The sequence below is a fragment of the Ambystoma mexicanum genome, chromosome 1q, assembly GCF_040938575.1.
Source record: "Ambystoma mexicanum isolate Mex_15411 chromosome 1q, UKY_AmexF1_1, whole genome shotgun sequence".
Taxonomy (NCBI): domain Eukaryota; kingdom Metazoa; phylum Chordata; class Amphibia; order Caudata; family Ambystomatidae; genus Ambystoma; species Ambystoma mexicanum.
In genome coordinates, this window is record NC_090922.1 from 310913689 (window position 1) to 310940425 (window position 26737).

Sequence of the window (26737 nt, forward strand, 5' to 3'; positions counted from 1 at the left end):
CCAAAATGTCCTCCCTCCCCTGTTGCCTCCTCCGGTACCTAGCCAGCCTGTGTCTTCCCCCACTTCCTCTTCCTCCCCTTTCTCGGAAATACATAGAGCCACCCCCACAGCGTTGAGTCATCCACCCCAACCACCACAGGCACTGGTGCTGGCACATCACATTCCTGCCCCTCTGTGTGTCCTATCTCTCCTCCCCCTCCTTCAGTGACACTGCTTCCTTCATTCTCAGCCATATGTCGTCAGCTGCTTTCAGAATGTCTGCCCACCCCTGGGTGGATTTTAACCTTTCCTCCACATTCCCTTTTACCACCCTCCTTATCTCGTCTTGCAGCAGCCGCCATATTGTGCCCCTCATGAAAATGTGTGTAAGCATTACTGCAAAATCTGAGGGTCTCTGATCACGCTCTACCTCCATCTTAGTGATTAGATTTGTGCTTTGCTTGTGATTCACCACTATCTCCCTTGTCTCTTCCCTGCAGTACCCTTTGAGACTGCTGTTCCTGGGCAACCCCCACCCCTTTATACCGACTGGGGGACCACATCCCAATTGTCAACCACTCTCTTCAGCCTCTCCAGCACAGCCCTTGCCCCCCATTTATGACAGATCTCCCCCAGCCTCTTGCCTTATCAGTGGACCGGCATCTGCCATATTGCCACTGAAACTATTCTGTAATCTGTTTTATTCCACTTTTACTCAAGCTTCAGACCTCACACTCCCACTCTGTGCCCTTTACAGCATCAACCCTACACCCACCCTCCGCGACAGGTGCTCTGACTGTATTACAGGTGCCTAAGAATGCTCTGCCCTATCTTTGTATTATTCCTAGAGTCCCTGAAGACTCTCTATTCCACAAAGTCCACCATTGAAACATGCAACAGATGCAGCGAAAAAATGTGTTTTTCACTTACCTGTTGTATTACTGTAATCTCCATTCCATGCACTTGATGAAGAGAAGAGGAGCTCCAGAGTTCCCGGTACCAAATATTGCACAGTTTTGTCCTGCTCCCCCAGAGACTAGTGCTCATCCTGCTCCCTCACACCGTCTTAGGCATTTCAGGCACTCGGCACTCATACACAAGTAATGCACAAAGCCAGAAGTTTGGGTGTACACGCGCTGTAATGCTCACACACCAGGCTCTGGAGGGCTGCATTCGACTCTGCCCCCTCCCAGGCCTGGCTCATCCTTATGTACAAATCGCAAGAACAGAGGGAGAGAACATATTTTGTAACTTCAGATTGTCTTTGCAAGGCAGGCTCTTATCGACCATGGGACTTCAGAACTGTGTACGTTCTCGAAGAGGGAGGGCAATGGATACCCATCTGTGAGGCCTGAACGGCATTCCAAAGCTCGGCTGTTTGTGCTCTGGTGGTTCTCTGCAACATCTGCTTTCATGGCTGTTAGATGTTTAGGCCAGTCCTTATGCCAAATCATTAGGCCAGTCTTCCTGCTTCAGATGTGATGTATCTCAAAACAAAAGTGCAGAATCATAAATGTACCAGGTAACAATGGAGGCCTGGTGTGTGGTTACGGCACACGTTGTGGAGGGAAAAAACATGAACTGAGGCTACGGGCACTGTGCGTCCTACTTATAACATCCGATGGCGGCCTTCGCGGGATATTCACCAGACGCCATCGACGCAGGACGCCTTCTGCCGAAAACTTTCCGAATCAGCACAGCTGTGGACATTACATTACATGTCAAAGATGTGTAATACGTTGGAAAATCCAGTCAAATTTTTTACCAGTTGGTCAGTAACTTGATCTTCTGCCGTAGAGTCATTCAGCCCGCATAACATTGCAACAATAAAACAGCGGTTGCTACTGCCCCATAGGCAACAGTGTCCTACTGTTTGTTAATTGCCACATTGCTGTTGGATATGCTGTCAGCATTAATCACATTGCACCCTTTCTGACAGAGTAACACGCATATCTAAGGAGTGCGTCTCACTTTAGTTAGCATTATGCTGCTAAGAAACAAATACCTCAACTGTCTCATATGGGCGAGCCACAATGCCCATTACTATCTAACCATTAACCATAGCTATTCATGGTGAAGGGGAAGAATTCCTACCAAAGATAACCATCTACCTACTGACAAGAATCCTCAGAGCAAGCAAAAACATCCGCCTTGGAACCAAGACCATACACAAGACAAAAAACGTGTTCGTTCTTCCACCCTGTAGCCAAAACATGGAACACCCTTCCGAAAGAAATACGTAATACAAAGTGTTAGGCAAGAAATGATGTAGTAACCCTGTGGGAGACTACACAACACTTGTTCTCTTGGTATTATGTAACCCAGCTATTGGTATTGGTCTGTACTACACAAGTAGGTAACAGCCAGGCCCATCTCAAGAGGGGTAAATATTAGCTGTAGAGCTGTAGCAATTAAATCCATCATTCTCCAGCATGGGGTCTGGCATGGATTCACATGCTCATGAATATTCCCCGTCGTCAGGCTGGGAATCCTCGGTAAAGAAAAAACCAGTATCAGTTTCGTTTCTGATCTGTCTTTCGTAGTAATAACCAATCACTGGTCTCTGCGTCATACTGACCACAGCCAATGACTGCCCTCTACCTAGGCACCGCCTCTGGCAGCCATCTTCAGATTTTTACCGCACGTTCATGTGTTGGGATCCTCGTGCTATTGCTCTCGAGCGTTAGTGCTATTTTTTTCACGTTTTTTCTCAAAAACTTCGTTTTTTCGGTCAAAAGAGCCTCAAGCTCCACCGACTCTCTATCCGATCAACGGGGACCCGTGTCGGATTCGTCTGCGCCCCCTCAAGGGTGAAGATTCGTCGAGCTACGCTTTTGGAGGACTCCAGAAGTTTCTCAGGCCCGGTCATGGCCCAGGAGAAGGGAAGCTCGACGCCCGGAAAGCTGTTCAGGGTCTGCCCTGGATGCCAGCTGCAGAACGTCTTCAAGGAGGACGAACACTCCTTTTGTCTCTACTGCCTACATGAGGGCAAGACGCACGTGGAGAAGGACTGTGCTTTTTGCGGCAACATGTCGGAGCGGACCATAAAGGACCGCCATCAACGTCTCGCCAACTGGCTAGAAGGGAAGAGCCCGTCCGGCGAGAAGAAGAAATCTGAGCGGTCTTCTAAGACCTTTGAGGACGCCCCGGCGACGGGGGTCCAACATAAGGCCAAGCACCGCGAGTCCGCTGGCACCGGGAGCGCCGAACGGTCGGGCTCTACGGGCGCCAGGCAGGGCGCACCCTCCCCGGCACCATCAACCACGAGCCAACACTCTGGGTCGGGTAAGAGGAAGGCTGAGCACCCGGCGAAGCTCCTGGAGAGGCCCCGGTCGAGCTCGAAGGCCCCATCGGAGGGGGAGCGAGGCGGTGTCAACCCCCCCCCCCCCCCCCCCCCCCCCCAGGATAAGGCGGTGAGCGCACCTAAGGTGGTGAAGGCCTTAATCCATCCAGCCAAGCCCTCTATCGAAACTGTCGCAGCGGCACTGGCTCAGCCTGCGCAGGCTACACCAGTGGTGGCGACCTCGGGGCTCAGAGTCTCCCTGCCACCTCGGAGGGAGTCATCTTTTGTGCCCATCGATAGGACCCCCCGTGAAATCCCCCGTGGGGAAGAAAAAGGGGGGGGGCAGGGCGTCGTAGATTCGGCCTCAACCTCGGAGGAGGAGCTGGTCGAAGTCTTAAGCCACGACCTCGGCGTGGAAGAAGACCGACCCGTCGGGATGGATCCCGACGCAGGTGACGACGACATCGTCGAGGGTACCGACGGGGCCCCTGATCGCCCGTCGGATTCCCCTCTGCCAGCGCCGCGAGACAACTCGGCGGCCATTTTGTTGGCTATACAGTCCTTATGCTCAGAGATAAGGACGAGACTACCGTTGCCGACGGAACCTCTCCCGTCGGGGGACCCAGAACCGGGACCTTCTGGTGTTCCCCCTACCAAGAAAAGAAGGATCCACCCTCCGCCTCCTTTTCAGCCGTCGCGCCCCTTCCAGCCCTCCTCCCCGTCCACCCGAGGGGATGATACGGGGACTGACACGGCAGCGACGGGCACGGACGACGAGGTATACGACGAGGATGTACCGTCGTCGCCTCCCACCAGGGCTTCTCCGCCCGACGAGATTGGATCGTTCCACTCCATGATCTCCAGGGCATCCGAGCTTTTTCAACTCTGCCCTGAGGAGAAGAAGGAAGGCTTCCTTTATCAGCGGCGCGAGGCCAAGAGGAGGACGGTCCTCTCAGTGCCTCTATTGGACGACATTTGGGATGAGGGCCTCACCCTCCTCAAGAACCCTTCCACGACGCCAGCTAGAAGAGACCGGTACGAGAAGAAGTACCGGGTCCCGGACACGGCCCCCCTGTGCCTCCGGGCGCAGCCTACCCCGGACTCCGTCGTCTCCGCGGCGGCCAGGAAGAAAGCGGGGGGGGGGGTGCGGCCTCCACATCGACTTCCCCACCGGACGGTGAGGGAAAGAAATTGGACGCTATGGGACGCAGAGTCATCTCGTCGGCAGCGACGACGATTAAAGCGGCCAACGCCTTGGCTATCGTGGCCCGCTACGACAGGGAGCTCTGGTACAAACTGGCTCCCCTGCTGGACTTCCTGCCGGACGACAAGAGGACAGAGGCCCTGGAGATCCTGCAGGAAGGTGAGGTGGCTTCGGACCACGCCATTACCGTTGCGACGGACATCGCCGACACTGGGTTCCGCCAGTTGGTCAACGGCGTTTGCCTTAGGCGGCGTGGATGGCTCAAGGCTACGGACTTCCGTCAAGACGTTCAGACCAGAGTCTTGGACATGCCCTTCGATGGGAACAACCTGTTTGGCAAAACAGTGGACGATTCCCTTCAGACCATTAAAGCGGACACTGAGACGGCCCGGGCCCTGGGAGTTCTGCAACAACGACGGACGCCCTTTCGGAGCAGCGGAGGCAAGGGTGCCTCCAAAGGTTCCGGCGGCGGTTTCTCCACCTACCGTCAAGCGGCCCGCTCGTCGTCTCAGGAGGCCTACAGAGGACGAGGCAAGTCTGGCGGACCCCGCCGTCGTCGCCAAGGAGGTCAAGGCGGCAAAGCCTCGTCCAAGCAGGATTGAACCGGCCGTGGGGTCGGGCCCCCACCGAAGCACCCCGGTGGGAGGTCGGCTGGCGAGCTTCGTCAGCGTGTGGGAGTCCATCTCCACCGACCGTTGGGTGCTGGACGCCTTGGCCCGGGGCCACGCGCTCGAGTTTCAAAGGTGTCCGCGCGTCCCCCCCGTGGCCAGGAAAGAACTTCACGTCCCTCAACTTCTCCTGGAGGTAAAGGCGATGCTCAGGAAGGGCGCCATCGAACTCGTACCAAAGAGGCTTCGGGGCTCCGGAGTGTACTCGAGATACTTCCTCGTGAGGAAGAAGACGGGGGGATGGCGCCCATCCTGGACCTGCGACGTCTGAACAAGTTCATCAAGGCGCAAAAGTTCCGGATGGTCACCCTCCAGCACGTCCTGGGTCAGCTGGAGGAAGGAGACTTCCTGTCGTCGTTGGATTTGGAAGATGCCTACTTCCATATTCCCATCCTAAAGGGGCACCGAAAATTCCTCAGGTTTGTGGTCCAAGGGCGTCATTACCAGTTGAAAGCCCTCCCCTTCGGTCTACGGTCGGCACCCAGGGTGTTCACCAAGTGCCTCGCACCGGTGGCGGCGCAGCTGCGCCGCGAGGGGATCCACGTCTACCCCTACCTGGACGACTGGCTCATCCGAGCCAAGACGAGGGAGCGCGCCGTGGTTCACACGGCAAGGACCGTCCGACTTCTCACGGACCTGGGATTCTCCGTGAACTACGCCAAATCCCACCTGCTACCCGCGCAAGACGCTCTGTTTCTGGGAGCGAGGCTCAACACAGTGTCCCTTCTGGCCTCCCCGTCGGAGGAGAGGACCAGGACCATCCTGGGCAAGGTGCAGCGGATGTTGGTGGCCGACGCGGCCAAGGTGAGGTCCATCAAGTCCCTCCTCGGAATGATGTCTTCCTGCATCTACCTCATTCCCATGTGCAGGCTCCGGATGCGCCCGTTGCAGGAGTTCCTGGACGCGCGCTGGATCCAAACGACGGGCAGCTTCGAGGAAAGGATCACACTCGACGAGAGTTTCCGACGAGCGATCCGGTGGTGGGGCACCCGCGCGCATCTGACGGCGGGCATGGACTTCCAGACCCCAGCCCACCAGGAGACAGTGACCACGGATGCCTCCCTGGAAGGGTGGGGAGCGCACACCGAAAATCTGCACGCAAGGGGCCTTTGGCTCCTGACGGAGAAATCCTTACATATCAACGTCCTGGAGCTCCGTGCAGTGTTTTGGGCCCTCAGGTCCTTCCTTCCGTCCCTCAAGGGCAAGGTGGTGAGGATCTTCACCGACAACACCACCACCATGTTCTACATCAGAAAACAGGGCGGAACTAGGTCCCCAGCGCTGTCCAAGGAGGCGCAGGACCTGTGGCATTGGGCAGTCGCCCAAGGGATGTTTCTGGTGCCGTTTCATCTGGCAGGGATAAAAAACACCATCGCCGACTCACTCATCAGGGAGCTGCGCTCGTGCCACGAGTGGGAACTACGGCAGGATCTAGTGGATCGCCTCTTCCGACGGTGGGGCTCACCCCAGATCGACCTGTTCGCGACGGCGACGAACTCCAAGTGCCGGAGGTTCGCCAGCAGGTTTCCCCAGGCGAGGAGCATGGGCGATGCTTTCTCGTTTCCCTGGGAGGGCCTGTTCCTCTACGCGTTCCCTCCTTTGCCACTGCTAATCCGGCTCGTCAACCAGCTCAAGAGGTCACGGTGCAGGATGATCCTCGTCGCACCTGCGTGGCCGAGGCAGATATGGTTCCCGGACCTTCTGGACTTGTCAGCGTCCCCGCCAATCAAGCTGCCGGTGGACGCGGATCTGCTCTCCAGGGAAGGAGGCGCCATCCTCCACCACGACCCGAAATCGCTGAACTTGCAGGCCTGGCTCCTGCAGCGCTAGAGTTTGGAGGATACGACATACCGGCCGACTGCAGAGAGGTTCTTGCAAAGGCCAGGGCGTCCTCGACTCTTAAATGCTACGGACACAAATGGAAGAGGTTCTCTGTCTGGTGCCACGCACAGAAGATTAACCCTCTACGGATTACGGCTCCCCAAGTTCTGCCGTACCTGCTGACGCTGGCCAAAGCTGGACTGGCACACGCGTCCATCAAGATTCATCTTGCTGCGATCTCCCGATACACCAGAACCACGGGACGGACGTCCTTGTGGTCTCATCGTCTGGTGAAAGAGTTCATGAAGGGACTGTTCAGATCGTTCCCGCCGGTGAAGGCTCCGGCCCCGGCGTGGGAGCTCAACGTGGTGCTGACCAAGCTCATGGGACCTCCGTTCGAGCCTCTGCACTCGGCCCCGTTGAAGTTTCTGTCGTGGAAGACAGCGTTTCTTGTGGCCATCACCTCCGCACGACGGGTGGGAGAGATCCAGGCCCTTTCCTGCAAGGCCCCGTACTTGACTTTTCACGACACGAGGGTAGTGCTCAGGACGCACCCCTCCTTCATGCCCAAGGTACCGTCGGACTTCCATCTCAACGAACCCTTGGTGTTGCCTGTATTCTTCCCGTCGCCTTCGTCGCCGGCTGAGAGGACTTTGCACTCGCTGGATGTGGCTAGAGCGCTGAAGTTCTACGTGGACCGCACGAAGTGTTTTCGGAAGACGTCACAACTCTTTGTGAACTTTGGACCTGTCAATCAGGGGAAGGCTCTCTCGAAGGCTTCCATTTCTAGATGGCTCTCCGGCTGTATCATGTACTGTCATCGGTTGGCAAACCGACCGCTGCCCGGCCGTCCGAGAGCCCATTCCACCAGAGCGATCGCAGCTACCACGGCGTTCCTTTCTGGTGTGCCCCTGCTGGACATATGCAGGGCTGCTACGTGGAGGTCGACGCACACCTTCACGAAGTTCTACTGCGTCGATCGGGATTCCAGGGAGGAGTCCAGGGTCGGCCAAGCAGTGCTGCGCAACCTGTTCGCCTGTGGTGAGCCTGGTGAGGAGGTAAGATGCTTAATGTTGAGTTTGATGCAATGCTTAATGTTGAGCCTTTGCCACCTCCCGTGGTTGTGCATGTGTGTACTGCTATGTATTCTTTATTCATGAGCATGTGAATCCATGCCAGACCCCATGCTGGAGAAGGAACAAGTTACTTACCTGTAACTGTTGTTCTCCAGCATGGGTCTGGCATGGATTCACATGCGAACCCACCCGCCTACCCCTCTGCGGCTCTTCACTTGGTCATACTGCCACTTCACGTGCTTCCAAATCTGAAGATGGCTGCCAGAGGCGGTGCCTAGGTAGAGGGCAGTCATTGGCTGTGGTCAGTATGACGCAGAGACCAGTGATTGGTTATTACTACGAAAGACAGATCGGAAACGAAACTGATACTGGTTTTTTCTTTACCGAGGATTCCCAGCCTGACGACGGGGAATATTCATGAGCATGTGAATCCATGCCAGACCCATGCTGGAGAACAACAGTTACAGGTAAGTAACTTGTTCCATACAAGTAGCCGAGTAACCCTTCTACTCAAGGTTTGTAGTTAAGATAATTATTAAACAATAGTTTTTAAATAACTATTCTTTAAAAAGGGCAATATATGCAGCAGTCAAATACACTTAAAAATACTTGTTCAAAATTCAGTTAGTGGATATTCTTTAGAGCTGCTTCTTACACATTTCCTACACCCTGAGGTGACTTACCAACTAGGACAGTAATGGCATTTATATCATTAGTACACTTTGTAAATTCTGAGATTGGTGGAAAGGTTAAAGGAAGGAAATTAGTTTTTTTTTTTTAAAAAAAACAATGCATCACCTATGAGGGACAGTATGCATCAAATGGAATAGAAGAGTCTGCTGGGAGCAAGGACAGCCAAAGTCAATTTGAGCAAAATCTATGGAGCTGAGGCACTGTCATGATCTCTGCTTCCAAAAGGTCAGGGTTTTCCCAACTCCCTTGGAAGCAGATTCATAACCCAGGTTCCGAGTGACAACCAGTCCCAATTGGGACCTTTTGGACCCAGTCCTGGCGCCAGTGGCACCAGGCTCATAAATATGCCCAGTCCCAGCGCTGGAAGCGCCGGGCTCATAATGCTTGGGTGGACTTACCTGCAGCAGACCATGCTGCTTACTTGCCTGCCAGTTGAGCCTCTGATCCTCTTCTGTTTGGAACTACTTTTCCTGTTGGGTGTGGCAGGAGCCACTCCCTAGATTCAGAACACTGGAACTCTTCTGGAAAGCAGGAACTCTTTTCTTACCTAGGCGTGGCTGTGGAAGGAGACACCTAAGCACTACATGAGGCTATTTAAACCACACCCGATGGATGAATCTTGCTTTGCGTTATTCTGCATCCTCGGCAGCAGAACGCTCATCGTGTCTTCTGCATCTGATCCTGGGCCTAAGGAAAAAGGCTTACCATTCTGAATCCAGTCTTCAGCAACACCTATAAAGACAAGAAAGAACAGGTTAGCATTACGGTCTTCAGTGACAGCTCTTCACTTACCTGGTCCATCGGCTGTCACCAACGCCTCGCGCTGCATTCCGGCATCTGAAAGACAAAGGCTTACCTACTCTTCGTGCGCTCCGGAGGTCTTCACACTGCATTCCGGCATCTGAAAGACAAAAGCTTACCAACTCTTCGCACTCTCCGGAGGCCTTCGGCGCTGCATCCCGCATCTGAAAGACAAAACAAGGTGCGTTTAAAGACATTCGGGAACTTTAATACTCACGTGCCATTACTCCTTTCCACATCTAACCCAGTGGGTATTCCGGCACCCTGCAGCCGCCCCGAACTTGTACCTGCAAAAAAAAGACAGTTAGAGCGCATCGTGAAGCAGGCAACAAGCGCTTACTTACGTGCTTCCAGGCGCTTCTATTCATCACACGGGCTCCATCTTCAACTCACTTCAGCCCGCCATCCGCCATCGCCGGAACCCTGCAAAACAAGAGACATCATTACTAAAGACTTTAAAGACATTAGAATTACTCAATTTACCGTTCGTGCAGTAAACGACGGACAGCAGTTCTCTGAAGTCAAGAGGCCTGCTCCCCTTATCCAGTGAAGAAACTGGTTACAGCACCCTGCCTCGAGGCAGATGGAGAGCACGGCGTTCACTTACCTAAGACATCTTACCCTTCGAGCCAGACATACAGTGCACAGAGGTCCAGCCCAAAGAGCCAGCCGTGTGTTACACATCACCTTTGAAGATACGGTATACGCCCAGTCAAGACCGGCGCCTCTACGGGAATCAGGTGAGCGTTACAGGCACTTCTTAGATAGGCAAAGTCTTGTACAAAGTTAGTTTTCTGAAGAAAAATCACTATAGGGTCACAAGCTGTTGGAGTTAGAGCTGAGATCAACTCTAGAAGAGCAAGCTACAGACACTGAAGTACCCCAAGACAGAACAGTACCTTTTGGTTAGAAGAGGGTCCAGCTGTCTCATGTCTGGTTGCAGCGATGCAGATCCTGTGTTCCTGAGCCTCAGTTGTGGGGACAGGAGGGGAGACATCTGGGGACTCATGTGACAGCAGTTAGATTGTCGGCGGCAGCTACAGGCGCTCTTCAGATCAGCAGCACTTTGCAGTTTCAGCGCTCGGTAAATAGCAACACTGCGGTTCTTGGCCAGCTTCGACGTTGCACTAGACTAAGAGTTTCTTGACCCCTGGCACTCTGTTCCTGCATCAGCAAAGAAGTGCAGCCAGTCGGGGAAGGTCTTCCAGCAGAGTTCGTCTTGGGGTAAGTTGGTCCCACTAACCCGAGGGGAAGTCCTCCCTTCAGGAGCTTCTCTTGTCAATCAGAAAAACGAGTTTCAGCACAGCAGCAGGGCTTCACCGGGCAGTTCAGCGGTCCAGGAGGATGCAGCAAGCCTCATTCGCAGTTTTTGTTGCATGGTTCTTCCCAGTGGTCGACTCTGCCTCTAGTCGCAAAACCCTTGGCTTTTAAGCAGGGTTTCTCCCATTCATAAACAGCCTAGCTATCACTCCAACAGCCGAGTGGCTGTCCTTGGAGGCCAGCCAGTCAGCCGATCGGGATTGGGTGCATTCAGGTTACCCTAGAGACGAAGGACCGGGGAGTTTGGGCACTTCCCTCACTTCCTGCCCTTTTAGACACTCTGGAGCCAGAGGCGGGTTTCAGTACTGAAGCCTGTCAAAGACCAAACGAACAAAGGGCTCATACCTGGTTTGGCGTGCAGAGTAAACCCCAAGAAAGACCTCACAAACAGAAAATGGCGAAAAACGAAGACCGTGCCATTTTGACAAAATGGACACCCATGGGTGCTGTGTACTGCAACGGAGGATTAAGCCTCTGGTAGAACAGCACAATGGTAGGAAAATTAAACTACTGCCACCAGCCATTTAAAGTAGTGAGGGTGACATAAAAAATGTTACTTAAGTAGGAAAAGGGGCTACTAAGTAAACCCTGCCCGCACCCACCCCCCAGCACTCCACATAAGATGGTGTGTGCTGGACCTACAAGGAAAAAAGGTAAGTAAAGTCAATTTCGCTTTACTATTCTTGGGAACTGTAGTTCACCCAAGAAAAGGTATTTAAACATTCACTCGTGAATCCTGCCAAAGACAAAACTAACAAAGGGACCAAACCTGGTTTGGCGGGCAGAGTAAATCTCGAAGGACCTTTCCACAAAAAAAATGGCGAAAAAGGAAGACCGGGGCCATTTTGACAAATGGCACCTTTGGGTGCTTTACTGTAGCTACGAACGCAGCCTGTGGTAAAAGCACAACACGGTACTTACCACTGCCACCAGCCAGTCATTGAGGAATGGGTAACATAAAAATGTTACATGAGAAGCTAGAGAAAAGGGATACGAAGTAACCCCTCCAGCACCCTATGGTAAGATGGTGTGTGCTGGGTCTAGAATGTTACAACTGTCAATTTCACTTCACTGCTCTTGGAAACAGTAGTTTATCCAAGAGAAGGTATTTAAACCTTTGGGAAATCTGAAAGACTTCCCTGTGCCACTGCACTGAAGGTGCTGTGTGACACAATGTAAAGATGCCTATGAAGTTTGTCAGACTCCATACTTAACAAAGACACGCAGAAAACACATATAATCAAAAGTACAAAGTCCCAAAAGTTCAGCTAAAGAGCTGGGGTTCTCTAAGGTGGGAGGAATTTAGCACAAAACTGAAAATTCTACCTAACACATATCCACGAAAGGGCACACTCTAGAATAAAGGCAATTTATTTCACACTTCATCCTTATGCCGATTTCTTAAGTACTCAGATTAGTTATATGTTGAAGAGACTCCTGGACACTTGCACCAAGTTTTTTAATTTTCCTTTAACAAACTGCCCTCACAGATGACACATGTTTTTGTCTTATCTGAGCCTTTCTCAAATCTGGGCATAGTAACGGAATATCCATAATTGGATGCAACTGTATATTCTTGTGTTCCTATGAAGGGTTCAATCCCCGCACGGCGTATTAACAGGAGTAAATCCCTTCCGACATGCTATTCTTGGCTTGGCTCTGTATGGGGATTGAACCCTTCATAGGAACACAAGAATATACAGTTGCATCCAATTATGGATATTCTGTTACTATGCCCATATTTGAGAGAGGCTCAGATGAGCAGAAACACGTGTCATCTGTGAGGGCAGTTGTTAAAGCACAATTTACTTGGCGCAAGTCTCCAGGAGTCTTACTTCATGTTGTGTACTTATGTGGCTCATCCTTTCCCGTCACGCACTCCAGGAAGACGCGACAAGAGCTCTGAATATTAGTTGCTAACATTGACAACAACCCAGCAGTAACAGTCAAGTGTTTGTGTCGCCAGCGGAAGACCAGCTCTAGGGAAAGCAAAAATGTTTTTCTTAGTTATACGTTGATTCACTATTCATGTGTCACGATGCCCGCTCCCGGGGAGCCGGCTCAGGCCCTGCGTCCCCGAAAGCGGACATCAAGTTCCCGGGGAAGGTCCCAGCAACCCCTTATAGGGGCCCTTTGGACAGCGTCCTGGCGCCTATGGCGCCAGGCTCATAGAAAACGTCAGTCCTGGCACCATAGGCGCCAGGCTCATTATGAAAGTGTTTGGGTGCACTTACCTGATGCAGACCATGCTGCAGAACCCCGGCCTCATTGAGGCCTGAAAGGAACTACTTTACCTGTGGGGACTCATTTACCACCCGGGCGTGGTCGGGGAAGGATACATACCTGATTGGAGGAAGGACACATTCTAGGAACTTCTTCCAAGGCTATTTAAACCACACCCGATCAGCCACATGTGCTTCGCGTTGTTCTGCATCTAGCAGCTGGACGCTGACCGTGTCTGCTCCTGCATCTTGACTTCTGCCACACCTGCCAGCATCCTGAATGACCTGCAAAGGAAGGGAACGAGAACAGAAGAAGGAAAAGGCCTCACCTGCTAAATCTGCATCCCAGAGACATTTCGCCGACAATCCTGAAAAGGAAGACATTTATTTTTAAAAGCACATCGCATCAATCGCTGCAGCGCCGCATTCTACTCACCTTTACAGGGCGCCTCCATGTTCTGCAGCGACCATCCGGATTCGCAGTCGCGCCCCCGCGCCTAGGGAGAAAGACAAGAACAAAGGTGAGAGAAAGAAGGGAAAAGGGAAGCTAAAACTCCATGTCAAGACTTACCTGTTGGGTCATTCCCTTTTCATTTCGGGTCCGCGCCGCATCCAGGCATTTTCGGACCCCGGCCCCTAAGGGGAAAAAGACATCAGCGTTAATGAGTGAATGAAAAGACATTACCAAAACACTCATTAAAGACTTACCTGATTTCCACAAGGATTTCACCGCTCACCTCGGGTCGGTGCATGTTCCCCGGCATTCCGTACCCCGGCCCCTATGGGGAAAAAGACACTAGCATTAGAACATTAATGCATGGACACAAGGGGAACCACTTATAGAAAACTTACCTGGAAGCCAAGCACGTTTGGTTCTCACCCATCCGAAAATCCAGTGACGTAACTGGATACCAACGCGCCCCTGCATCAGAAGCAGGGTGGAGAGCTCGTCCTTCCAGACCCTAAGGTGCGACGCTACGGGGAAGCACAGAAGGGTTTTGAGGAGGGTGAGAGGGGTAAGTGGGAGGCCGATTGTATTACCCCGCAGACAGTTAACCCCATATTCTCACCTACAGAAGGATACTTCTGCGAGTCAGACAAGCCAGATCTGGGGCCCGGTCCAGTCCATCTTCCGAACCCTGCGCATCACCTTAGACGAGGACACAGCAGCGCGAACCAGGCCAGCGCCCCCGTGGGAGTCAGGTGAGCGTTACATCATGTCCCCCGGATAAAATGCTCCTGCATAGGTGGGCGCACCTCCTCTGTTATGGCAGCGAAAGCATGGAACTCTCTCCCACATGATCTTCGGGCGACGGATAATTTATCTTTTCGTCGTGCCTTGAAGACTCACTCTTCTGTTCTAAACTGTGGTTTATTCCCTGTCCGTTATCTATAGTTTTTTTAGCACCATGATGCCTTCGGGTTGCTGCTATGCTTTATACACTTTCTGGTGCATTATGGTAATAGAGACCAGCGCCATACTCTGGTACCCAACCTAATACTTGGAATTCAAATTAAGGTTCTCCAGCATGGGGTCTGGCATGGATTCACATGCTCATGAATATTCCCCGTCGTCAGGCTGGGAATCCTCGGTAAAGAAAAAAACCAGTATCAGTTTCGTTTCTGATCTGTCTTTCGTAGTAATAACCAATCACTGGTCTCTGCGTCATACTGACCACAGCCAATGACTGCCCTCTACCTAAGCACCGCCTCTGGCAGCCATCTTCAGATTTTTACCGCACGTTCATGTGTTGGGATCCTCGTGCTATTGCTCTCGAGCGTTAGTGCTATTTTTTCACGTTTTTTCTCAAAAACTTCGTTTTTTCGGTCAAAAGAGCCTCAAGCTCCACCGACTCTCCATCCGATCATCGGGGACCCGTGTCGGATTCGTCTGCGCCCCCTCAAGGGTGAAGATTTCGTCGAGCTACGCTTTTGGAGGACTCCAGAAGCTTCTCAGGCCCGGACATGGCCCAGGAGAAGGTAAGCTCGACGCCCGGAAAGCTGTTCAGGGTCTGCCCTGGATGCCAGCTGCAGAACGTCTTTAAGGAGGACGAACACTCCTTTTGTCTCTACTGCTTACATGAGGACAAGACGCACGTGGAGAAGGACTGTGCGTTTTGCGGCAATATGTCGGAGCGGACCATGAAGGACTGCCATCAACGTCTCGCCAACTGGCTGGAAGGGAAGAGCCCGTCGGGCGAGAAGAAGAGGAAGAAATCCGAGCGGTCTTCTAAGACCTTTGAGGACGTCCCGGCGACGGGGGTCCAACACAAGGTTAAAGCACCGCGAGTCCACTGGCACCGGGAGCGCCGAACGGTCGGGCTCTACGGGCGCCAGGCAGGGCGCACCCTCCCCGGCACCTTCAGCCACGAGCCAACGCTCTGGGTCGGGTAAGAGGAAGGGCGAGCACCCGGCGAAGCTCCTGGAGAGGCCCCAGTCGAGCTCGAAGGCCCCATCAGAGGGGGAGCGAGGCAGTGTCCCCCCCCCCCTCAAGGATAAGGCGGTGAGCGCACCTAAGGTGGTGAAGGCCTTAATCCATCCGGCCAAGCCCTCTATCGAAACTGTCACGGCGGCCCTGGCTCAGCCTGTGGAGGCTACACCAGTGGTGGCGACCTCGGGGCTCAGAGTCTCCCTGCCACCTCGGAGGGAGTCCTCTTTTGTACCCATCGATAGGACCCCCGTGAAATCCCCGGCGGGGAAGAAAAAGGGGGGGCAGGGCGTCGTCGTAGATTCGGCTTCAACCTCGGAGGAAGAGCTGATCGAGGTCTTAAGCCAGGGCCTTGGCGTGGAAGAAGACCGGCCCGTCGGGATGGATCCCGACGCAGGTGACGACGACATCGTCGAGGGTGCCGACGGGGCCCCTGATCGCCTGTCGGATTCCCCTCTGCCAGCGCCGCAAGACAACTCGGCGGCCATTTTGTTGGCTATACAGTCCTTATGCTCAGAGATAAGGACGAGACTACTGTTGCCGACGGAGGAACCTCTCCCGTCGGGGGATCCTGTACCGGGACCTTCTGGTGTTCCCCCGCCCAAGAAAAGGAGGATTCACCCTCCACCTCCTTTTCAGCCGTCGCGCCCCGTCCAGCCCTCCTCCCCGTCCACCCGAGGGGATGATACGGGGACTGACACGGCAGCGACGGGCACGGACGACGAGGTATACGACGAGGATCTACCGTTGTCACCTCCCACCAGGGCTTCTCCGCCCGACGAGATTGGATCGTTCCACTCCATGATAGTCAGGGCATCCAAGCTTTTCCAACTCTGCCCTGAGGAGAAGAAAAAGGAAGGATTCCTTGATCAACGGCGCGAGGCCAAGAGGAAGACGGTCCTCGCGGTGCCTCTACTGGACGACATTTGGGATGAGGGCCTCGCCCTCCTCAAGAACCCTTCCACGACGCCAGCTAGAAGAGACCGGTACGAGAAGAAGTACCGGGTCCCGGACGCGGCCCCCCTGTGCCTCCGGGCGCAGCCTACCCCGGACTCCGTCGTCTCCGCGGCGGCCAGGAAGAAAGCGGGGGGGTGCGGCCTCCACATCGACTTCCCCACCGGACGGCGAGGGAAAGAAATCGGACGCTATGGGACGCAGGGTCATCTCGTCTGCAGCGACGACGATTAAAGCGGCCAACGCCTTGGCTATCGTGGCCCGCTACGACAGGGAGCTATGGTACAAACTGGCTCCCCTGCTGGACTTCCTACCGGACGACAAGAGGGCGGATGCCCTGGAGATCCTACAGGAAGGTGAGGTGGCGTCGGACCACGCCATCACTATTGCGACGGACATCGCCGACACTGGGTTTCGCCAGTTGGGCAACGGCGTGTGCCTTAGGCGGCGTGGATGGTTCAAGGCTACGGACTTCCGTCAAGACGTACAGACCAGAGTCCTGGACATGCCGTTGGATGGGAACAACCTGTTTGGGAAAACAGTGGACGATTCCCTTCAGGCCATTAAAGCGGACACTGAGACGGCCCGGGCCCTTGGGGTTCTGCAGCAACGACGGACGCCCTTTCGGAGCAGCAGAGGCAAGGGCGCCTCCAAAGGTTCCGGCGGCGGTTTCTCCACCTACCGTCAAGCGGCCCGCTCGTCGTCTCAGGAGGCCTACAGAGGACGAGGCAAGTCTGGCGGACCCCGCCGTCGTCGCCAAGGAGGTCAAGGCGGCAAAGCCTCGTCGAAACAGGATTGAACCGGCCGTGGGGTCGGGCCCCCACCGAAGCACCCCGGTGGGAGGCCGGCTGGCGAGCTTCGTCAGCATGTGGGAGTCCATCTCCACCGACCGTTGGGTGCTGGACGCCTTAGCCCGGGGCCACGCGCTCGAGTTTCAAAGAAGGTGCCCGTGCGTCCCCCCCGTGGCCAGGAAAGAGCTTCACGTCCCTCAGCTTCTCCTGGAGGTAAGGGCGATGCTCAGGAAGGGCGCCATCGAACTCGTCCCAAAGAGGCTTCGGGGCTCCGGAGTTTACTCGAGATACTTCCTCGTGAAGAAGAAGACGGGAGGATGGCGCCCCATCCTAGACCTGCGACGTCTGAACAAGTTCATCAAGGCGCAGAAGTTCCAGATGGTCACCCTCCAGCACGTCCTGGGTCAGCTGGAGGAAGGAGACTTCCTGTCGTCGTTGGATTTGGAGGATGCCTACTTCCATATTCCCATCCTAAAGGGGCACCGGAAATTCCTCAAGTTTGTGGTCCAAGGGCGTCACTACCAGTTCAAAGCCCTCCCCTTCGGACTACGGTCGGCACCCAGGGTATTCACCAAGTGCCTTGCACCGGTGGCGGCGCAGCTGCGCCGCGAGGGGATCCACGTCTACCCCTACCTGGACGACTGGCTCATCCGAGCCAAGACGAGGGAGCTCGCCGTGGAGCACATGGCAAGGACCGTCCAACTTCTCACGGACCTGGGATTCTCCGTGAACTACACCAAGTCCCACCTGGTACCCGCGCAAAACGCACTGTTTCTGGGAGCGAAGCTCGACACAGTGTCCCTTCTGGCCTCCCCGTCGGAGGAAAGGACCAGGTCCATCCTGGGCAAGGTACAGCGGATGTTGGTTTCCGACGCGGCCAAGGTGAGGTCCATCAAGTCCCTCCTCGGAATGATGTCTTCTTGCATCTACCTCATTCCCATGTACTGCTCCGGATGCGCCCGTTGCAGGAGTTCCTGGACGCGCGCTGGATCCAAACCACGGGCGGCTTCGAGGAGAGGATCACACTCGAGAGTTTCCGCCGAGCGGTCCGGTGGTGGGGCACCCGCGCGCATCTGACGACGGGCATGGACTTCCAGACCACCAGGAGACAGTGACCACGGATGCCTCCCTGGAAGGGTGGGGAGCGCACACCGAAAATCTGCACGCGAGAGGCCTTTGGCTCCCGACGGAGAAGTCCCTCCATATCAACATCCTGGAGCTCCGTGCAGTGTTCTGGGCCCTCAGGTCCTTCCTTCCGTCCCTCAAGGGCAAGGTGGTGAGGATCTTCACCGACAACACCACCACCATGTTTTACATCAGGAAACCGGGCGGAACCAGGTCCCCAGCACTGTCCAAGGAGGCGCAGGACCTGTGGCATTGGGCCGTCGCCCAAAGGATGTTTCTGGTGCCGTTTCATCTGGCAGGGATAAAAAACACCATCGCCGACTCACTCAGCAGGGAGCTGCGCTCGTGCCACAAGTGGGAACTACGGCAGGATCTAGTGGATCGCCTCTTCCGACGGTGGGGCACACCGCAGATCGACCTGTTCGCGACGGCGACGAACTCCAAGTGCCGGAGGTTCGCCAGCAGGTTTCCCCAGGCGAGGAGCATGGGCGATGCTTTCTCGTTCCCCTGGGAGGGCCTGTTCCTCTACGCGTTCCGTCCTTTGCCACTGCTGATCCGGCTCGTCAACCAGCTCAAGAGGTCACGGTGCAGGATGATCCTCGTCGCACCTGCATGGCCGAGGCAGATATGGTTCCCGGACCTTCTGGACTTGTCAGCGTCCCCGCCAATCAAACAAGCTGCCGGTGGACGCGGATCTACTCTCCAGGGAAGGAGGCGCCATCCTCCACCACGACCCGAAATCGCTGAACTTGCAGGCCTGGCTCCTGCAGCGCTAGAGTTTGGGGGATACGACATACCGGCCGACTGCAGAGAGGTTCTTGCAAAGGCCAGGGCGTCCTCGACTCTTAAATGCTACGGACACAAATGGAAGAGGTTCTCTGTCTGGTGCCACACACAGAAGATTAACCCTCTACGGATTACGGCTCCCCAGGTACTGCCGTACCTGCTGACGCTGGCCAAAGCTGGTCTGGCACACGCGTCCATCAAGACACCAGAACCACGGGGCGGACGTCCTTGTGGTCTCATCGTCTGGTGAAAGAGTTCATGAAGGGACTGTTCAGATCGTTCCCGCCGGTGAAGGCTCCGGCCCCGGCGTGGGAGCTCAACGTGGTGCTGACCAAGCTCATGGGACCTCCGTTCGAGCCTCTGCACTCGGCCCTGTTGAAGTTTCTGTCGTGGAAAACAGCGTTTCTTGTGGCCATCACCTCCGCACGACGGGTGGGAGAGATCAGGCCCTTTCCTGCAAGGCCCCGTACTTGACTTTTCACGACACGAGGGTAGTGCTCAGGACGCACCCCTCCTTCATGCCCAAGGTGCCGTCGGACTTCCATCTCAACGAACCCTTGGTGTTGCCTGTGTTCTTCCCGTCGCCTTCGTCGCCGGCTGAGAGGACTTTGCACTCGCTGGATGTGGCTAGAGCGCTGAAGTTCTACGTGGACCGCACGAAGTGTTTTCGGAAGACGTCACAACTCTTTGTGAACTTTGGACCTGTCAATCAGGGGAAGGCTCTCTCGAAGGCTTCCATTTCCAGATGGCTCTCCGGCTGTATCATGTACTGTCATCGGTTGGCAAACCGACCGCTGCCTGACCGTCCGAGAGCCCATTCCACCAGAGCGATCGCAGCTACCACGGCGTTCCTTTCTGGTGTGCCCCTGCTGGACATATGTAGGGCTGCTACGTGGAGGTCGACGCACACCTTCACGAAATTCTACTGCATCGATCGGGATTCCAGGGAGGAGTCCAGGGTCGGCCAAGCAGTGCTGCGCAACCTGTTCGCCTGAGGTGAGCCTGGTGAGGAGGAGGTAAGATGCTTAATGTTGAGTTTGATGTAATGCTTAATGTTGAGCCTTTGCCACCTCCCGTGGTTGTGCATGTGTGTACTGCTATGTATTCTTCATGAGCATGTGAATCCATGCCAGACCCCATGCTGGAGAAGGAACAAGTTACTTACCTGTAACTGTTGTTCTCCAGCATGGGTCTGGCATGGATTCACATGCGAACCCTCCCGCCTACCCCTCTGCGGCTCTTCACTTGGTCATACTGCCACTTCATGTGCTTCCAAATCTGAAGATGGCTGCCAGAGGCGGTGCTTAGGTAGAGGGCAGTCATTGGCTGTGGTCAGTATGACGCAGAGACCAGTGATTGGTTATTACTACGAAAGACAGATCAGAAACGAAACTGATACTGGTTTTTTTCTTTACCGAGGATTCCCAGCCTGACGACGGGGAATATTCATGAGCATGTGAATCCATGCCAGACCCATGCTGGAGAACAACAGTTACAGGTAAGTAACTTGTTCCTTCCGGTGTACCTTATGGTACCTGGGGGCAGCAAAGTCCACAATGCACAACATTTTGATGATTAGCGCAGATTGAGCAAAATTACCCCCAATCGCTATTTCATGCTTGAGAAGTCGTTTCCTTGTTCTGGAAAACCAAGACACTGGCCTAAAATGACAGTTGGGCTCCCTGTGAGCTCTTTGAGCCCAGCCATGCACCCTCTATAGTAGTTTGAACTGATGTAGACCATGTCTTTGCCCTGGGTCTGCCATTTCACACCATGTGGGGATGGTTTTTGATGAGTGGCAGTTTTAGATGGGCGACCAAATTGGCTGGCCACCTCAGTCTTGATAATTCAACACCTGTGTGGTTGGTGGACTGGCGAAAAACAGCCACTGAGTGTGGGTATAAATATTTCTTATGCTTGTTAATCTGCTTAGTCACATGCTGTGCATATAGTCTGACATACAGTGGGAACCATGGAGTATTGCATCTTGTCTTTCGAAAATCGAAAGGGGACGTTGACATGGGCGTGCCTGTAACACTATCCCTAACGTGACATGTACTGTCCCCAAAATCCCTCACGCGTCGAGGTCCCTCGGATGTACTGGTCGCCTTATGCAGAGCTCTTCCAGAGACATTGCTATTGTAATACTTCTCAAACTTTGATCGTGGGTGGATATTATCTAGCCGCCCCTTACTCTAGATGGCTGTTTCCTGACCTGCGCCCAAGCCTCCTCCCTGGACCTTCGACGGAAAGTGATCCAGTTGGCGCTGCTAACCACGTGGCCGGGCCTTCTGGCCAGCCTACACAGTAGGGAGAGTGGGCTCTGTGTGGACATTTCCTTTTTAAGAATGCCTTTTCCTGTCCTCTTTGTTCCCTTGGTCTTGTCGTTCATGTATTATTCCTCCGCCATGGAGAGGACTCCATTTAGGTTTTGTCTTTCATGCAAGGCCAAATTCCTGTGGAAAGACTAACACTTAAGTGTAATGGGTGTCTTCCCCTAAACCAAAAGAAAGCGGCCTGCTCGGCTTGTAAGCTCCTGCGTCCGAAGACACTAAAGGAGCGCCGTGTTTCAACAGTGGGCGGCCTACGGAATGTCGCAGCCGCCTAGTGTGACAAAGGGGGCTTAGTGACAACCAGGGCTCCGAATCAGAGGCCATAGACCTTATGGCGGAGCGCTCACGCTCAGTCGTCGGTCCCTGGCCCCAGCAGGCACATCGTGAGTCCTGCTATGGGGACTGTACATCCCGGCAACAAGGAGGCACCAGATAGTTCGGCAGTGTCCGCTGATCGTCAGCCATACCCGCAGGCGCGGTAAACGACCGGGCCATCTAAATCAATGGGCGGATCCATCAATATTCAAGTGTCTGTCGAAGCGACATCAGAAGAAGGCGTCGGCGGAACAGAAGGTATCGGCGGAACAGAAGGTCCCGGTTACGCCAAAAACCACGCAACCGCAGGCCCATCGGAACCTACAGAGAGGCCTAGAGATGCGTCCGAGGACACACACAACCGTCAGAACCTCGAAAGGACTTTTCAGAGGGCCCTGGGTCTCTTTCTTTGACGTTAAAAGAAAAATTGTCATTCTGCAACAGAAGACCAACTAAAAGCCTTTCCCACCCCTAGACCACTCTTGTTCCTCCAGTTTGGACCAGAGAGAAGTTTGAGGGGTGCATGAATAGGTTGGAGAGGTTTGTGGAACTCTTGAGGTCCACACCCAAAAGACCTTGAAGAGAATTCTTTTCCCCTTGTTGAGTTTCAAAAGACTTCTGATCCTTTTCAGGATGAAGACTTATGACTTCACTGAGGATGAGATCCCTGTAGATCAATTTAATCAGGATGACTATCCATTTGGGGACCCTGTGGATGAGCACATTGATCCTACAGAAGGTTGGGAGGACAATCACGACCGGGTCGCTCCTCAGCTATGGGCATCACCTATGGTACTCAGGAAGCTGTACCAGAGGCTGATTTGTCAAATACATACGGAAGGAAAAACCACCGGCTAGCCAGGCTATTCTGTTGTTGAATTCAGTCAAATGGTTGGCTCCATCTTTGTTGACACCCGTCCTAACCAGGGCAGTCAATCCTAGAGTAGAAAAGCTGTTTCACCCTTCCCCTTGTAATCCCCTTTACATCAGGGGTCATGCTACTCCAGATTCCCTGGTTGTAACTACAACCAGGAAGAGGACGGGGGTCCCCCTGTCCACAGGGGAAGCACTACCTGATGAGGAGTGCACAAAGTTATACGCACTAGGGAAAAGGGTCACAACTGCTGCAGCTTTTTCCACTCGCATAGCTAATAACACAACTTTGTTGGCTAGCTATTCAGATGCACAATGAACATGCTACAAGAGGGCATTCAAAAAGTCCCTAAACCGCTGCAAGCTTGCCTGCTTCCATTGTAGCTGAGGGCAAGCAGGTTAATCTGAGTATTCTCAAAAGTACTTTAGATGCGGCAAAAACAGCTTGCAGGACCTTGGCACAAGGTATCCTCCTATAGAGGCACGCATAGTTACGATACTCTGGTTTCAAACGCAGGGCAGTCCTGTTTTACCTGGAAAGAACTCTACCACTAAGAAAGACAAACCAGTTTTTTGTTTCAGTGGCAGCTGGTAGAGAGGGAGACCCTGTCTCCAAATCTACTATCTCATGGTGGATTGTCAAATGCATCACACTCTGCTACACTCTTGCTAAGAGAGAACTGCCCTTCAAGCCTAGAGCACACTACTTGAGGCACGGGGGCTTCCATAGCATTCATTGCAAATGTTCCCCTTGAGTCCATTTGCAAAGCGGCAACCTGGAGTCCTGTACACACCTTTACAAAACACTTTTGCCTAGACACTCACTCTAGATCTGATTCTCAAGTGGGACAGGCAGTATTAAGACATCTTTTCACTACTGTTCCTTCTCACAACCCACCTCCAACTCCGGGTACTGCTCGCTAGTCTATGCACAGCATGTGAATCTAAGCAGATGACCATCAGAAGTTCTTTTACTGTAAGTAATGCATGTCTTCATGGTCTAGTATAAGGTCCTGAGTCTCGATGGCATGAGCTCCAAGTGAGCGGACATTATGAAGTGCACCTTTTTAAATCTTTGAGTAGGTTCCGTGATGGACTTGGGTGGAGTAGTGGGCTGAGGCTGTGTGGTCAAGATTCGGGTGTGTGGCACTGTATTGAGTTGTCCTGATGGTTTGCTAGGGAATGGAGGTGTTGGGTTTTGTTTTTTGGTAGGACAAGGAGTAGAATGCATTTGGGTGTATCTGGAAGCTTTTAAGGTGAAACTAGTGGAATCTTGGTGGTAGGTGACCGCTCGTAATCTACTTGGGTGCCTTTACTGCAGCTGTGAACCCAGTCCCCGGTGAAGGTGCACCGAATTAGTAAAAGGTATCACTGCCACCAGTCATTGAAGGTAAGCTTGTCCCTGTAACAGAATTGTTAGTTTTAGTGTGACAGGGGATACAGTGTATCTCCCCAGCACCCCACAGAAGGTGGGGTGTGCTGGTTTCACCAAATAAAATGTAAAAGGGATCCAAAGATCCTTTCTACCCTTGGGAACAGTGGTTCTCTCAAGTTTAGGCAGAGTAAGTTAAAAGGGGAGCCCCTAGGGCAACCCAGCAACAGGCACTTATTGCCAAAAAGTTGAGGATAACTTTAAAAATACACTATGCAGAATCAAAAAAATGACACCCATAAAAAGAGTAAAATATTCTGTGATTGACCATTTCTATGAAAATCTTACCTAAAACCGGGGCCCATGAGTTACAAGTGAAGGTACTATGGACAAGGAAAGAATTATAGTTGTGACTTTACTTTTACAATATATGCTGTAAAGATATTTGCATTACAAAGTTGTGTATGTACTGCATGGCCCATGAACTGGGCTGTGAGGAAGAGTACACCACATGTCACTTGGCACTAGGAACAGTTGGCTGTGGTACATTCCTTCATGGTATTCATATGTGTTCTTAGCACCCGTTGCATTATAGGTATAACATACTGTCGAAATAACTTTCTGCTTGTTCTTTTGATCCACAGAGAGGACTGGAAGCCTGTACTAACAATAAATTCAATTATTTATGGACTGCAATATCTGTTCTTGGTGAGTGTTGGCACAATCGGCTGCTTTTTGATGTATGGGGCTGGCGAGCAAGTTTTTTTTAGCTTAACAGATTTGTAGTGCACCCCTCCTTAATCGTGCTTCCATATTTCAAAAATACATTATTTTGGAGTTTTCTAATGCACTGCATGTGGACAGCATTTCGAAAACCAAGTGCCATGATAGTTGGGGACAGATGTACTGGGTTAATTTTTGAAGCATGACTTCAGTTTGGATCCATAAGCAAGCACAATCCTATTTGCTTTAGTTTTGAAACTTATTGTATCAACAGTTTGGTAGCTTGGTTCTAATGCCTGTTTGTTCAATATATTATCCTGTACCAACTTCTAGACGTGTATGTTGATGCTCCCTTTTGTAAGTAGAACAGCACCTTTTGGCACATCATTGAGGCCTTGAAAGACCTTCCCCAATCAGGTGCATGTTCTATAGAGAAGTGGTACGTCTAGTTTCGTACAGGTGCCTTTTTTTTTTAAAAAAGATTGTTTGTTTTCAGTATATATTTTTAGTTTGGTAGAGCCTGCTTTGAAAATGTAAACTGTATTTTATTCATTCTATGAAATAGAAATTTAAATATTTTTTGTTTGTTCTGTATTCGGGTATTGCCAATGTTCTCCTTCTGCGCTTTCTCTTCAAACTGGGGATGATTTTTCAAGAATAACGAATGTAGTGAAAGTCACAGTAATTGAGACCTGCTTGGGAGTGTGGGTTCTCCTGCACCTATGGCAATTGATTCTTAAACTATGCACACAAATTGCAATTCCATGCTCTAAGATCATCATTAATGTTTACCTAAATGGCACTGTCTTGGTCCAAGGCCCTCGTGGCAACCTCCTCCTCTTTGATAGAAGCTTCCTGTGCCTCATCAAATTCCTTTCCTCTCCCGCTGTCCCTTCTTTCCCTTCTCCAGCTTCCTTGCCTCGTTCCTCTGACAACTCTCTGGCGTCTTTCTCCTCGGCTACCTTGCCCTCTCCTCTTCCCTCCTGCCTACCCTCTGGCTCGTTCTACACTTCTGCAGGGAGTACCTCTGACCTGTACCCATCCCCGGAAGTCTTTCAAAGGGGGCTACCTTCTCCACATTGCCACTCTAAACTCTCGATCAGCTGTCAAACACTCCTCTGACATCGGCAGTCTCCTGGAAGAACTCGACCTTGATGTCCTCGGTGTTATCGAGACATGGTTCCTGGCCAGATCTGTCACTAGTTTTGACACTCTCCTCCCTGATGGCTACAAGATCCCCTCATTGCCCAGATTCACCCACCCCGGTTGGATTCCTGCCTCCATCATTCCTATGCAGCCCTCCTCCTTTGAATGCCTGGTGTGTAGGCTCGCTCACGCTCTCTCCTGGCCTCTCTCTCTCCCGGCCGCTCTTTCTCTCCCGCTCTCCTGGCCGCTCTTTCTCTCCCGCTCTCCTGGCCGCTCTCTTTCTCTCCCGCTCTCCTGGCCGCTCTCTTTCTCTCCCGCTCTCCTGGCCGCTCTCTTTCTCTCCCGCTCTCCTGGCCGCTCTCTTTCTCTCCCGCTCTCCTGGCCGCTCTCTTTCTCTCCCGCTCTCCTGGCCGCTCTCTTTCTCTCCCGCTCTCCTGGCCGCTCTCTTTCTCTCCCGCTCTCTCTCTCCCGCTCTCCTGGCCGCTCTTTCTCTCCCGCTCTCCTGGCCGCTCTTTCTCTCCCGCTCTCCTGGCCGCTCTTTCTCTCCCGCTCTCCTGGCCGCTCTTTCTCTCCCGCTCTCCTGGCCGCTCTCTTTCTCTCCCGCTCTCCTGGCCGCTCTCTTTCTCTCCCGCTCTCCTGGCCGCTCTCTTTCTCTCCCGCTCTCCTGGCCGCTCTTTCTCTCCCGCTCTCCTGGCCGCTCGCTCGCTCTCCCGGCCGCTCGCTCTCCCGCTCGCTCTCCCGGCCGCTCGCTCGCGCCCTCTCCCGCTCGCCCTCTCCCGCTCGCCCTCTCCCGCTCGCCCTCTCCCGCTCGCCCTCTCCCGCGC

At 53.3% G+C, this 26737-nt stretch overlaps 1 protein-coding gene across 2 annotated transcripts in view; it reads left to right on the forward strand.

Annotated features, from left to right (window-relative positions):
- UBE2M (ubiquitin conjugating enzyme E2 M) overlaps positions 1–26737 on the forward strand; it is a 503284-nt gene that overhangs the window by 361554 nt on the left and 114993 nt on the right. For both annotated transcript variants that reach the window (XM_069639034.1, XM_069639026.1), the window contains exon 5: positions 24689–24752. In XM_069639034.1, coding sequence (XP_069495135.1) covers positions 24689–24752 — 64 coding nt within the window. The remainder of the gene's footprint in view (positions 1–24688; positions 24753–26737) is intronic.